General features: G+C 40.9%; 1 protein-coding gene across 1 annotated transcript in view; it reads left to right on the forward strand.

The window, feature by feature from the left end:
* The window catches only part of LOC139963522 (uncharacterized), a 64,738-nt gene that overhangs the window by 43,025 nt on the left and 6,473 nt on the right, over positions 1–15,240 (forward strand). The window contains exons 49-60 of the mRNA XM_071964358.1: positions 521–721; positions 2,982–3,126; positions 4,938–5,122; positions 6,480–6,683; positions 6,872–7,013; positions 9,354–9,529; positions 10,019–10,213; positions 10,544–10,688; positions 11,909–12,111; positions 12,750–12,956; positions 13,171–13,347; positions 14,636–14,815. Of these exons, the coding sequence (XP_071820459.1) occupies positions 521–721; positions 2,982–3,126; positions 4,938–5,122; positions 6,480–6,683; positions 6,872–7,013; positions 9,354–9,529; positions 10,019–10,213; positions 10,544–10,688; positions 11,909–12,111; positions 12,750–12,956; positions 13,171–13,347; positions 14,636–14,815 (2,160 nt within the window). The remainder of the gene's footprint in view (positions 1–520; positions 722–2,981; positions 3,127–4,937; positions 5,123–6,479; positions 6,684–6,871; positions 7,014–9,353; positions 9,530–10,018; positions 10,214–10,543; positions 10,689–11,908; positions 12,112–12,749; positions 12,957–13,170; positions 13,348–14,635; positions 14,816–15,240) is intronic.

Here is a 15,240-nt window from a genome sequence, read left to right on the forward strand (position 1 = left end):
GTCATTTGTTTGGTTTTTTCAATTATCAGATGCAAAGAAAGGTTTGTGTTATTAGTAGGACATTTTTTTCTCAATAAGTCGTTATGACAAAGCATACTGTTAAGTACCCTTTGCAATAGTATGAAGGGTCACAACAGTTCTTAATCTTCCGAACTAACACCATTTAGAAAGCCCATTTCTCTTTTGCCAGCAACCACTTTTCTAACCTCTCCGTGGCCTATCCATCCCACTTTGCCTATTACTGTTAACTGTTAGGCAATCATTGGCATCTACCACCAGCCCCAAGTACGTCCACATTCCTATTACTGAATTGCCAGCCACTCCCGCAAATGCCGTCCCTCAGTGGAGTATGTAGCTTTCCATTCACTAAAACTTGATACAAATGATGTTTATAAATTCAGCAAAGCTTTTGCTCGGTTTTAAACGGAGACTTAGTGTTGTTCATCTGTGTTTTATCATAAAACCAAGTGTCCTGTGAATATGAATGTGGTAAAAACAAATGATGACTTCTTTATTGTAGTTGGAGGAAGATGGTTTGTACGGCAGGAGTGAGCGACGTTGTGGTAGAGAGGATACCTTCTTCATCAACATTCGGTATCCAAATGCCAAACTAACTCTCATCACCGACGATGTCGAGACTGGGAACGCTGGATTCTTTATCGCAGCAACATCCTTGCAGGAATGCCCGACACACGGCTACGTTGCGGGCGAATTTGGTAACGTAAGTCATCTTTCCTCTCATCATCTGTTTCTCGGCCATGATTGACTTTGGAAGACCAGACATATCGCTCACTTCATTAAAGTAGAACGATAGTGACAGAAAAAAAATCTCTCATTTTCATATATAATGTAGTTTATATGTTACCAAGCAACATATTTTTTTAATTTTCCAAATAGCACACCGGAAAGTTATAAAAAAGGGAATTGAAACATCGTTTTTTCGTCTCCGTAATTTAGGAATTTGCAAACACTGCAACGACCTTGAACAGCCCTCAGGTCAGTGAATGACGTCACTGTGATGATCTTTTCTGTTGTGAACTGTTCAGTACGGAGCTGTGCATGCATTTCGTGTCAGCATAACTGCTATTTTCCGGCGTAATGTTCAAGACATAAATAGATAATGAATATCATGGTGTTTCTTGATTTCTTCACCACGTGTTTACAAGTTTTTTTTACGAAATTTGCGGCGATTTCGCAACGATTTCCCAATATCTGAAGAGGTAACTCGCAAGCTGACCCAAAGTAACGTAAATCTCAAGATCACGTTTTTGGCGGGTTTTATACAGAGTGATGTATGAATGTGCTCACTTACCAGTCAAACTGGCACAATAACAATAGAGATGATAGTCTCAAACGTAGTTTAGTATAACATCCGAAAGAAAATCCAAAGTTCTAAACAAAGTAGATTCGCTTGTATGCACTAGGCCTACTGTAAAACATAAAAGTTCCTTGTTCCGTGCGTCATTAAATCCAACAGAAAGGTTTCACTGAGCTTGAAATACAACCGCATTTGAACTCAATCGAGTAGTTAGTCTAGCTCGAACAATTTTCTCACTACATGCAATGCCTATTGCGTTTCCTCGTGGTTTGGGCTTCAGGAGGAATCGTATTCTAGCCCTGGCAACTTCAAGTAGGTCCGCAAACGGTACTTTCACACTGTGCAAACATAAGTGACAGTGTGCGCTACCGTAAGTAATACTTACACGATGTTTTGTTTCGCTCGAACATACATACATTTCCTATATTCGTATTACATTTAAAGTGGTTTGGAGGGTACGAACACATCTCTGCCCAAAAAAACTCTGCCTAAGCGACGTCCATGCCCCAATTGAAATTTGCACGTGGATTCTCTCCTCACATAGTCATTGGGTTGTTCACGTCTGACATGTCTTCCAGTTCCAACACTTACTGTTGCATTTATCGGGATATATATAAATAATGCGGCATAACAGCATCAATCTTTCAAACTTTTTTTACTTTAGTGACCTTGCCACACGCAAATTTCAATTGGGCCCGAGATGGCTCTATGACCGATTATTCCGTAATTTACATTGGGGCAGTCGGCTTCACTAAAACGACAAGAAAAAGCAGGAACAATAACACCTTATTAAAATTAGACCGTTAAATGTCTCACGCAGTGTATCAAATCTCCTCTCTGGTTTAGGTTGTTTGTCGAGTCCAATATAGAGCAGGTTGCAACTAAACTTACACACTAAGTGCACTGCTGAAGTACACTACACCGAGCTCACTTTGTTATCATCATAATGACGTCACATGTCACTGTAGATCACGTGATCATCATATCGCTGTTCGCGAAAAGCCCAATTTTTGTTTAAAAAATCAACGAGTTTAGCAATTTTTTTTAAGCCTTTCCCAACATCGGATTGACTTGAATTTTCACATGTGTAATATGGAAACCAACTAGAATACTCTTGAATAAAATCGTATTTTTTCGTCGATGCTGAAAAATCACTATCGTTCATCTTTAAGATAATAATAAAGCACCCTATTCTGTGGTGAGTTCAGCATCTTGTGTAAAAATCATTTGTCCATGGATAGGAGGTGTGTTCATTAATGATGCACATTTGGTATCGGTATTAGTGAGGCGCTTGCTACGATAATAGTAACCACCCCATCCTGCGCTGGCAGAGTCGTGAGTGGTACCTTACAACTGGGTGGGCAGGATAATCAACAAAAACATGGAGGAATGATGATCATACGACATCCAAATTTTGTTCTTTACTTAGACACTGGAAAAAAGGAGAAGTACATGAAGTGTATCAATAAGTCTTCACTTTCAAACTGTTAGCCAAAAGGAAAATATTTAAAGCTTGATATTATTTTTACCTTTATTTTTATATATAAGGTAACATTTTTAGAGACAATTTTTGTTCCATCAAATCTGTCTTTCCTATAAAAATCTGTATTTTCAGAATGTAGTGCCTAGTACTGTTATAAATATTCTCTTCTGTTTGATGCAGTGCTCAAAGGATTGCGGAGGTGGAGAGAGATCTCGAACAGTGACCTGCTTGAACTTGAGAAATGGTAACGAAGCCTCGGAAGCGATGTGTGACGGAGAAACAAGACCATCCGAAATTGAAGCGTGTAATGTAGCTGCTTGCCCCTGTGAGTATTCCTGTATCGTTTGTGTATGTTTTTCCGTCAAGATTTGCCATTTGCTGTACAGTATGCAAGGCACTTATATCATTGTTAAGGGAACTAGGGTGTTGGGGGGGGGGGTGGGCTAGGGGTTGGTGGAATTTGTGTAGTAGTAAGAGTGTCTGCCCCACAACCACCCACCAGTAACCAGATTCTATTTACCTACAGTATGCAATGATCCCACATATATTATTTTTAAGGTGATTTGGGGAGGGAGGGGGAAGTGGTGGAGTAGTGAGAGTGTCTGCCCCACAACCACCCACCAGTAACCAGATTCTCTTTACCTACAGTATGCAATGATGCCACATATATTATTGTTAAGGTGATTTGGGGGGGGGGAAGTGGTGGAGTAGTGAGAGTGTCTGCCCCACAACCACCCACCAGTAACCAGATTCTCTTTACCTACAGTATGCAATGATGCCACATATATTATTGTTAAGGTGATTTGGGGGGGGGAAGTGGTGGAGTAGTAAGAGTGTCTGCCCCACAACCACCCACCAGTAACCAGATTCTATTTACCTACAGTATGCAATGATCCCACATATATTATTTTTAAGGTGATTTGGGGAGGGAGGGGGAAGTGGTGGAGTAGTGAGAGTGTCTGCCCCACAACCACCCACCAGTAACCAGATTCTCTTTACCTACAGTATGCAATGATGCCACATATATTATTGTTAAGGTGATTTGGGGGGGGAAGTGGTGGAGTAGTGAGAGTGTCTGCCCCACAACCACCCACCAGTAACCAGATTCTCTTTACCTACAGTATGCAATGATGCCACATATATTATTGTTAAGGTGATTTGGGGGGGGGGGAAGTGGTGGAGTAGTAAGAGTGTCTGCCCCACAACCACCCACCAGTAACCAGATTCTATTTACCTACAGTATGCAATGATCCCACATATATTATTTTTAAGGTGATTTGGGGAGGGAGGGGGAAGTGGTGGAGTAGTGAGAGTGTCTGCCCCACAACCACCCACCAGTAACCAGATTCTCTTTACCTACAGTATGCAATGATCCCACATATATTATTGTTAAGGTGATTTGGGCGGCGGGCAAGTGGTGGAGTAGTGAGAGTGTCTGCCCCACAACCACCCACCAGTAACCAGATTCTCTTTACCCATTTAAACCTACTACTATGCAGATCCTTAGCCAGTTTGGGCAGATTTCTAATACCTCTCCAAACTGTCCTCCCTTATCCTGCTTCAAAGCACTCATATTGACAGTATGAACAGTTCCTAACCTTGACCTGATAGAAATGGGATATTCAAAATACTGCTGATACTGACGATACAAGCGCTAGAGAAAAACCATCCCAATTGGGTGACCTTCATGAAAATAATTATGTAGTTTAAATGGTGAAACGACTCTGCAGAAAGATGTAATACTGTTCAAAAACCTTTTGGGCGGCATAAATTTTCTAAATCTAGATGTGCATAAATTTTTATTTTTTTAAATTTTTAAATAGCAAAGGTTTCAATGTATGTCTTCCTACTTCATATGTAGATTGGCAATTGGGCAGTTGATCGTGCCAATTATAAAACGAAAACCAATAAGGGCAGGTTTAAGTCATGCTGTCAACTCAAGCCTCGTCCTACTGGACAGAAAGTTTGTTTTGCTTTGGAACTTTTGTCACAATTGTCTTCTACAAAACAGATGTAGTATGACGCTTTCTAACCACAAACCATTGAAAATTATCTTTTAATATTTACATGTATAGTTTTTTTTTTAAATGTTTTGTTTTTTCTTCTGACTTTCCCTTCTTTTTTTTTTTTTTGTAGCTTGCGACCAATTCTTTAACACTACAAACTCTGTCATCCGTAGTCCAAATTACCCTCTTAGGTACGAACCCAGTCAAGTTTGCAGGTACAGAGTGAACAACCCTGACGGCTGCATTAGAATAGAGTTTGACGATTTTAACCTTCAAGCTCCGATCGACGGTGTTTGCTCTGCCGACTTCCTCGAGGTAAGTTGAAGATCAATTATTAATGGATGCAATCTTGAAGTGGAAAACTGTACATCATACATGCACATGCAACACATGCACACACATGCACCTCACAGGCACTCATAATTGTAGACAAAAAATTATAATAACTCTGATTTGTTATATCCAACTATAGAAAAATAGTCATTTCAAACTACAATGTTTGCATGGAAAGTAATGCAGGTGGTGGTTGGGGTGGGGAGGGGGAGGGGGAACGTCACTGACCCATTTAAAGGAACATATGTGCCCTTAGCAACCAAACATTACTGCATACGTTCATGATTGTTATAAGTGACAACCTCAGTGTTAAAAGTTATAACCTCAAGTGACAACAAGTGACAACTACAACAACAGCAACAACAACAAGTGAATGCAAGGGACAACCTCAAGTGACAAGTGACAACCTCAAGTGACAACCTCAGAGTTAGAAGCGATATTAAAAATATCGGTGGGATCTCATTGGGAGGGCATTTTTTAGTGGTTTAACTTGCGGTACACTGAGAGGAGCAAGCGTGAACTTTACCTCCTACTTCAGCACGAGAAACATACAATTTTCAGACGTGTCTTGTGATGTAGTGGTAGATTTTCAAAAGAAGAGAGAAGATTAATTTTCTCAAAAGTTTTCGAAACAACCACCTTTAAAAACTGTTGCCGGGAGCGATATTCCATTCATGCTATGTCATCAGCAATGAATCTTCCTTGACCATTAATAGCTGTCAAACCATCTTCACCAATCGTCCATATTAACTAAATGGCAGATGGTCATGGAACGTTCACTCCTGTTGATCTATACTAAATCTAGCAGATTCTGCCGGAACTGCTCTGTTGAATCCGGTCTCTCAACGTGACAAGCCAATGAAGGGCGTAGTTTATTTTTTGCAGCTGCTTTTTTCGTCTTTTTACTCCTCATATGTAAATACGGTGTAGCGTACACTGGGGGGGAGCACTTGTGGGCTGGAAATCTCGGTAGAGAGGATTGTTTATGCCTCTATTATCTTCTAGATTAAATTCTAATCTTGTCAACGATGTCTTTGCTTTTTTATCAACATCCATCTGTGTCAAATCTCCCCAGTCAACGTCAATCACCACGACTTTCTCGACGATCTCGTCGTCTCAATGCCGAAAGGTCGATACTGATCAATAATGATCAATATTTGATAAATGTTTGTGTAAAGAGTTACTTGTGTCTGGATATTCAATTTTTGGCTTTTATCTTGCATGCTTCTATAATGAGAGAATAAGGGGAACATAATTTAAATCCATTGCAGACGTTTGCAAAAACCAGTACTCAGTTTTCTGCAATCATCTTTCACAAATGTCACTTTCTTGCCACCAGATATCCGATAACGCTCCTACCACTGATCATCTCACCGCAACTTTCTGTGGAGGTCGATCAAATTCAGAGACCTGGTCGTCCAGATCGGGAGATGTCACCGTATTGCTATCGACGGACGGGTCCATCGAAGAATTTGGATTCAGCATCAGCGTCTTCTTCCAAAACTGTCCCGTCCATGGATATGTTTACTCAGACTGGTCAGAGGTGAGTAGAATGAGACTAACAGCGACTTAATAACTGTTTTATGATTATGAGTATTGTATTATGACTATTCCACTTTCATGTGAGCTTGCAAGAATGTTTGGTGTAAATATGCACAAGTACGACAAATATAAGGAATGTTAAGAGGGTATGAGCATGTTTCTTTCATCAGCTTCCTTCTTTCCATGCAGTGTACAGTGGAATGTGGATCAGGCATTCAATTCCGTAACATCTCCTGCATTAATTTAATAACCATGGATGAAGCATTAGAAAGCTTTTGTACTGAGGAGCCTCCTGCAGTGACTCAAATTTGCACACTAGGACCATGTCCAAGTAAGTAAACCCTACTGCAACCATGTCCAAGTAAGCAACCTTACTAGGACCATGTCCAAGTAAGTAAACCCTACTGCAACCATGTCCAAGTAAGCAAACCCTACTGCAACCATGTCCAAGTAAGTAAACCCTACTAGGACCATGTCCAAGTAAGTAAACCCTACTGCAACCATGTCCAAGTAAGCAAACCCTACTAGGACCATGTCCAAGTAAGCAAACCCTACTAGGACCATGTCCAAGTAAGTGTACCCTAATAGGACCATGTCCAAGTAAGCTTACCCTACTAGGACCATGTCCAAGTAAGCAAACCCCACTAGGACCATGTCCAAGTAAGCGTACCCTAAAAGGACCATGTCCAAGTAAGTAAACCATACTGCAACCATGTCCACGTAAGCAAACCCTACTAGGACCATATCCAAGTAAGAAAACCCGAATAGGACCATGTCCAAGTAACAGGGATGTAAGTCTTCCGTATTTTTACGGAAATCCAGTTTTTTTTTTTCAGGGATGTAAGTCTTCCGTATTTTTAGGAAATCCGTTTTTTTTTAATTCCAATAAAGTTCCACAAAATTGTTCGAATATCAAGACCAAACGCGGCAAAAATGCCTGGCCCGTTGCAGCAAGCTAACTTCAACTTTCACTCATCGATCAATCAAAATACCATTCCTGTCTCGCATCATCGCATTGCAATGTACAACATTGTGCCATGTTAATATCGTTGTGTACGTGCGAACTTCAAATCGCCATAGCTCATTTCTGTCGTTGAAAAACCTTGCCTAATTCACGTTGATTGGACTGCTAATTAATATCTTTGTAACTGCTGGTGCTCAACATAACTTTCTGAATTAACGCTTGTGATATTTGTGAGCGGCGGAAATCTATGGGATACGCATATGAAAGTCGATATTTGTGATCGCATTCGAATGTGAGACTGTTTTTTATTCCGTAGTTCGCTGCGACGTATTCGTAACTTTGAGCTAGCCTAACATAACGATAGTGTGTAAGTAGTAAGAACTAGGGGTAAGATGTGTTAGCGCTAATACTTCTGAGCTAGCCTAACATAACGATAGTGCGTAAGTAGTCAGAGCTAGGAGTAGGATGTGTTAGGACGGCATTCACCCGGGGTCTCCGAATAGTTTTCCGGTTTTTTTTTTTTGGCTGCACTTACATCCCTGAAGTAAGCAAACCCTTCTAGGACCATGTCCAAGTAAGTAAACCCTACTAGGACCATGTCCAAGTAAGTAAACCCTACTGCAACCATGTCCAAGTAAGCAAACCCTACTAGGACCATGTCCAAGTAAGCAAACCCTACTAGGACCATGTCCAAGTAAATGTACCCTAATAGGACCATGTCCAAGTAAGCGTACCCTACTAGGACCATGTCCAAGTAAGCGTACCCTACTAGGACCATGTCCAAGTAAGCAAACCCCACTAGGACCATGTCCAAGTAAGTAAACCCTACTAGGATCATGTCCAAGTAAGTAAACCCTACTGCAACCATGTCCAAGTAAGCAAACCCCACTAGGACCATGTCTAAGTAAGTTAACCCTACTAGGACCATGTCCAAGTAAGTAAACCCTACTGCAACCATGTCCGAGTAAGTAAACCCCACTAGGACCATGTCCAAGTAAGTAAACCCTACTGCAACCATGTCCGAGTAAGTAAACCCCACTAGGACCATGTCCAAGTAAGTTAACCCTACTAGGACCATGTCCAAGTAAGTAAACCCTACTGCAACCATGTCCGAGTAAGTAAATCTAAATTCTTCTCAGCCCAGTAAATCATAGTCCTGGGAAGATGTTCAAGTAAATAAACCATATTTGCAATCAAATGAAACATAAGTCTTGCCTTGCCCATGTGCAAGTAAGTATACCGTAATCCTGCTGGGCCCAAGGCCAAGTGAGTTAACTGTCATCTACTGGGCCTATGTACAAGCTTGTTAACCATAATCCTGCTTGCCATGTCCAATAAACTAACTGGACCTACATCCATGTTAGTAAACGGTGATCATGTTGGCCCATGTCAGAGTAAGTAAACCGTAATCCTGCTGGGCCCAAGGCCAAGTAAGCTCACTGTCATCTAACTTGGCCTATGTCCAAGTTAGTAAACCATAATCCTGCTGGCCCATGTTCGAGTCAGTAAACCATGATCCTGCTGGGCCCATGGCCAAGTGAGTAACTGGGCCTACATCTAAGAATAGTAAACCATAATCCTGCTGGGTGTTTCTATCCTAATGTATCAAAGCAATGGACTGATAGGTGGAAATAAGCACTTCACAAGCGATTCATTTTCCCCTTATATATCTATTGCCTCATATCTTGATTTCTTTTCTCTGTGTAGGCTGCGATCAGACTATTACCACACAGTCTCGCATTTCAAGTCCAGACTACCCAATGCAATATCCCAACAGTGCCAACTGTGAATACACCATCTTTAATCCAGAAGGGTGCATCACCTTGGCTTTTGATATTCTAGACCTTCAAGCAGATGGAGAAGAATGTGTGGATTCCTTATTCGTATGTCACTTCTTTATCAACATTTGTTACCCTTCCAAATATTCTGTGGAGATTTTTTTCAGTCACATGCACCATGAATTTCAGTCATTTGAATTTGCTGTAGACCACACCCACCATGAATGTGGGTCATTTTGAGTTTGCTGTAGACCACACCCACCATGAATTTCAGTCATTTTTAGTTTGCTGTAGACCACACCCACCATAAATGTGGGTCATTTTTAGTTTGCTGTAGGCCACACCCACCATGAATGTGGGTCATTTTAAGTTTGCTGTAGGCCACACCCACCATGAAAGTGGGGTTATTCTTAGTTTGCTGCAGACCACACCCACCGTATTGTCATTTTCCCTATGGACAACACTTACCATAGAATGTAGGTCATTTTCAGATCTTAAGTATAGACCTCGCGCAATGCACACATGTTTACATAAGTATATACCATGCCCCATTATGTATGCCAAGTCTTTTTCTTTCTTTTTTTTGTCCATCAGCTCTCAGATGATGGAGCACCTCAAATCAACACTGAAGTCTGTGTCTCTGATATGACCACCAACTGGCACTCCATCACCAGTAACGTCTCCGTCGTTTTCAGCAGCGATGCGGCCGTATCTCAGGGAGGATTTTCCTTCATTGCCGTCTTTTTACCATGCTCTGATTATGGTTATGTGATTGACAACTTTGGAGTGGTTAGCATACAATCAGATATTCCACATATACATTGTTTACAATGAGTCATTCAATCTAGTACTCTTTTATTTTATTTTATTTTCCTTCCTTTAGCCATAGTTTCTTAAGTCTTTGCCAAAATGTGGCTTCAGTTTTCCATTCTCTGCATATGCATTAGAATCGGAAAAACAAAAAAACAAAAAACATTGGTGCTTGTAAAAGCTGGTATTTTATTTAGTGGTTTTTATTACCCTGTTAGTGCAGTTAGTGCCTACTAGTGCCGAGTTTTTGCCCTGCCTAGGATACTGTTCTTAAACTATGATTTTTGAATTTGCTTATATCATTTCTAGTGTTCTGCTTCCTGTGGAGGTGGAATCATGAATCGGACTGTTTCCTGCAAACGAATGGCAACGATGAGCGTCGTTGATGACAGCTATTGTTTAGACACCAAGCCCGAAGAGTTTGTTGCCTGTAACGATCAGCCTTGTCCAATTGGTAAGCGTAGCTAAACATTTTCTCCCTCTTCTTAAATCTGCTTACTGTGGTTGGTATTTTGCAGCTCAATGTCTGGACGACGTGCGAGTAACCTTTGGCAAAAATGAGTATGCTCTGTTGGGTTATCAACCAATTGTAGAAACTGTCTGTATCATCACATGGTTCTCTTTAATTTTTTTCATTCTCCTTGTAAGCGAGATGAAATAGTCAGTAATTTGCTGCTGGGGCCGAACTGATCTACAGAGTTTAGTGCCTGTTGGGTCATATACGTGACATTGCTTTGATGCGATTTTGTAGATGTTGCATGTCTTTCAATTTATATTGAAATATGAAACACATGCAACAGCATTTGGCCTAGATAAAATCAAGTCTGTTTATTTAAAAGGTGTACCTTTATCCATGTGAAACTTTCAATATAAGAGACTAGCTGTGAAGGTACTTTCATTAACTGGACTGATCGCCAGCTAATTGTACTAAACATAGCCATGGCCACTTCGATCACCCAGCTGAGAATTGCAATACTTTGACAGAGTTGTTGATGTCGAGCCCTGTGGGTAATTTCCTAAGCCATTGTTCATACTTCTACTGTACTTAGCAACAACGCATTTCACAGAAAACACACATTTTCTATAACTTTTGACACCAATGTTGCCAACAAAAGGTGGTTACATCATGACTACTACCCCATAGTGTGTGATATTAATGGAATGTAGCGTATCACCCTAAAAGTCAGCATTGAAAGGTTGCATGCAATTTCTATAACTCCTGCATACATCCTCCGATAGTTTTTGAGAACAGTTTTTGAGGCTATCTACTGGCTAAACGCCGGTGGAATTTTCCTGTTTGCTAGTAGAAAATAAAAGCACTTGCACGTTTTTGCCAGTAGACATAAGCGGAACGAAAAACCGTACATGGTGAGTCAGGTGACCATTATCAATGATCAATATGTACCTTAAGTCACCTACTGTACCTGACATAAGCCCCTAATTACCTCTCAATATCAGCACTTATTATTGGACTGCTCCCGTAAGGGGCTGTACGGTAACTGCTCCCGTAAGGGGCTGTACGGTAACTGCTCCCGTAAGGTGCTGTAGGGTAACTGCTCCCGTAAGGGGCTGTACGGTAACTGCTAACTGTGCTGAACAGACCTGAAGAGTTTTGTAACACTAGCATTTTTTTATTTAATCGAATGATTTCCATTGGGTGATTTTTTTCCTCAGAATGTAGCAACGCAATCAGCACCGATACACCAAATCAGGTCGATTTCTTAACATCTCCCGGGTATGGGTTCGTGCCTTACAGGAATAACGAAAGATGTCAGAACACCATCATCAACTTTGATGGCTGCATAGTGATCTTATTCGATGATCTGGACATCCAGCCGGGCACCACACCCATAGACTGTGACAGGGATTATGTCTTGGTAAGAATCAGCAATGTGTTAAGATACCGTGTCAGAATGAAGGGCTGCTGCAGCAGCTGCACCCATAGACTGTGACAGGGATAACTCCTGGCTGCAGGATGCTGTAACGCCCTCGACATCCTACTGTTGACTTGCCCGCACTTACCTCATTACCTTCTGTGAACTATGAATTTTGTTGTATCTGTTGCCTAGAAAGTATTGTGCAGGGGTGGAATCTGGGGAGGCTTGGGAGAAGGAGTATTCAGTTAGGAACTCTAAAAAGGCATTCATTGCTGGGATGGTGGGAGTGCACAGGGGGAAGGGGGGGGCGTTCATGCCACGTACATACACATCACAAATTGAAACTTTTTTTACACGGTTTTTCTTTGTCACTTATTCAAACCATTTTTTTTCTTTAAATATTAATGTTTTTGCTCGTCTTTAATATGTGTGTATGATTTCAAATAGCTCTATTTCACAAATACTCTTTTTTTTTGTCTTGTGAAACTCAGTTAGACTAGGCTTCCCCGGCCATTAACATGAAATACTATTGTGACATATGCAGTTACTGATTTACATGAGCTACACTTTTTCCATTTTTTATCACTTTTTTGTTGTTGTTAGTTGACAGTTTTTTTTCTTAAATTTTTTTTTTACAGTTGAGTGACCCCAGCTACCCCAGTATTGAAACCAGATATTGTGGGAATGAAACACCAAATGCAGCATGGAGATCAGGCTCCAGTGTGGCTCAGATCACTCTGGTTTCAGATGGTACTGTTCGTGGAGCCGGTTATTCTTTGGCCTACAATTTTGTTAACAGCATCAATTGCCCAGTATATGACTTCAGTTATTCTGCATTTACTGCCGTAAGTTTTTATTATTACCTCTTTTTTTTGTTCTACCATGTGCATTTTGTTTTATATTCATTTTCTTTTTCATTTTTTCATGAGTTTTAAAATTGACTTATTACGGAATGTATGCTGTGATAAATTTAAACAGGGAAGGGCTTTGTTCTTTGGCATATGCCATCTATCCTTTTGTAATTTCTTTTTCTCAATAATTCTCAATTTGATAAAACAGTGCTCTACCTCATGTGGGGATGGATTCCAATATCGTTCTGCTCTCTGCATGGATGACCAAGGCGCAAGCATCCCATCTTTTAACTGCAGGGGTGATCCCAAAACGGATGTAAGAGCCTGTGTCCCTGCAAATGATCCCTGCCCATCATACCAATATCGACTGGGGCCGTTGTCTACTGTAAGTGACAATGATAATACAGAAACGCTGCCTACTGTATGCTACAATTAATTGTATACTGAAGGGTGCTATCGCATCCTCTACTCTGATGAAAGAACTCTATTGATTCGAGTTGTACCACTACTGCAATAATTTCATATAGACCATATGTAGTAAAAGAAATTGGGGTTATTAGGCCACCATGATCAACATCCTTTTGGTTGTTTCATTTTTTGATGGAATTTTGTTCTATGCGTAAACCGATCTGACCGGTCGGTTTGTTTATGACCGGTAGGTAAGATAAAAGATACCTTGAGAGTAAAACTTGTTACAAAAGTGTACAGAGGCGGTCGTCTAGGGCTTAGTGTATGTAAAATCTGAGCAGCGTACAACCCCAGCCCATCATCCCCGCAAATAAGTGTCTTATTCTCTCTCTAAATTATAGGTTTGGTTTTGGAATTAACTGGTCTTCAATGATTTCATTGTTCTACATACCTTGTATTCAGTTTCCATGATTGTTTTCAAGATCTTTTTTAAAATTGATATTCTGGGTGACATTTTGTAACGAGATTAAACAAGATAAGATTCCCTTTGACTCCAATGGTGTAAAACTATCTTAATATGTGAGCGTTGTGGTCAAGGCAGTGGACTTGTGATCTAAGGCTTGCAGGTTCAAGTCCTGGCCAGATCATTATGTTGCGTCCTTGGGCAAGGCACTTTCATCTCCATTGCCTCTCTTCACCCAGTTGTACAAATTGGGACTTATCAGTTGGTGGCACTGTTTAGCTGCTGCCATGTGGAGGGATTTGTCTCTATGTTTGACAGGTCATCGTCGACCACGGTAATATTGTGATGCGCCTCGAGCACCGTTAATCGGTGGATATGTCTGCGCTTTATAAAATCCTCATGGTTAATTATTATAATATTTATTCATACCATTTGTTTCTGACTGTATAGGTATAGGCCTTCCTCTTAGATCCCTGCACCACACACGGATTACAGTAAGGGATTTTTAATAACGTTAAACACGGCTAAACATTCTTCCATCAATTGTAAGACAGATGCAGCGTGCCTCTGTATCAGTGTATTCTTGTTAGAATGGCAGTCTTCAGTACGGTCCGGTTTAGGACCTTAGGTATACAGACATATGTAACAACGTTGTGTGTATGTTGCACTGTTTTGAGTTGTAATACCATAACGTCCACATAATACAACAAGTATGGTGGCTTCGTAAGATCAAACATGGCACACATGCAGAGGAGAAACAGAAAAAATATCGTTTTTTTTTTTCATTTTTTTTTATAATCAGTGTTCTGTTTCCTGTGGCAACGGTACACAGAGCAGAAATGTCACATGTGTGGACTCGGAGGACAACCCAGTGAATGAGACATTCTGCGAGGATATTTCCCGGCCAGAGGATTCTTTGCTATGCAACTTGGTAGAATGCCCTGCACCTGTATACCAAATTGTTTACGGCATGTACACTGAGGTGAGTCTCTTATCAGAAGGGGTGACTTGGTCGTGACGGTTTTACAAAATTTGGGGAGGGGGAGGAGGGTCAGGGAGGGTCGGGAGGGTGGGGGAGGTGGCCCAGCAGCTGGACCATAACAAAATTGTTAGTTACTTAATACCAGTATTGAAGCAAGATTGCAAACTTCACTTCCGGCTTTGCCTATTTTGGAGCAATACTAGTCCTATATTTAGAAAGTTTATTGCCTACAGTACCTGAAGGGATCAAATGTGTTCCCTTCTTAGACAAAATCTATATGTGATAATATTTCAGGACCGTAGAATGGGGGGGGGGGGGAGAGTGGCGGGGGAGATTGTACTGCTCAGCCACTGGATATCCCAAAAAAAATTCCTGTGTGGGTTTCTTATGGTTGCAGGCGTTATTACCTCCATTACAAAGTGTAT

This window comes from Apostichopus japonicus, chromosome 22 (assembly GCF_037975245.1).
Source record: "Apostichopus japonicus isolate 1M-3 chromosome 22, ASM3797524v1, whole genome shotgun sequence".
In the NCBI taxonomy this organism is placed as follows: domain Eukaryota; kingdom Metazoa; phylum Echinodermata; class Holothuroidea; order Aspidochirotida; family Stichopodidae; genus Apostichopus; species Apostichopus japonicus.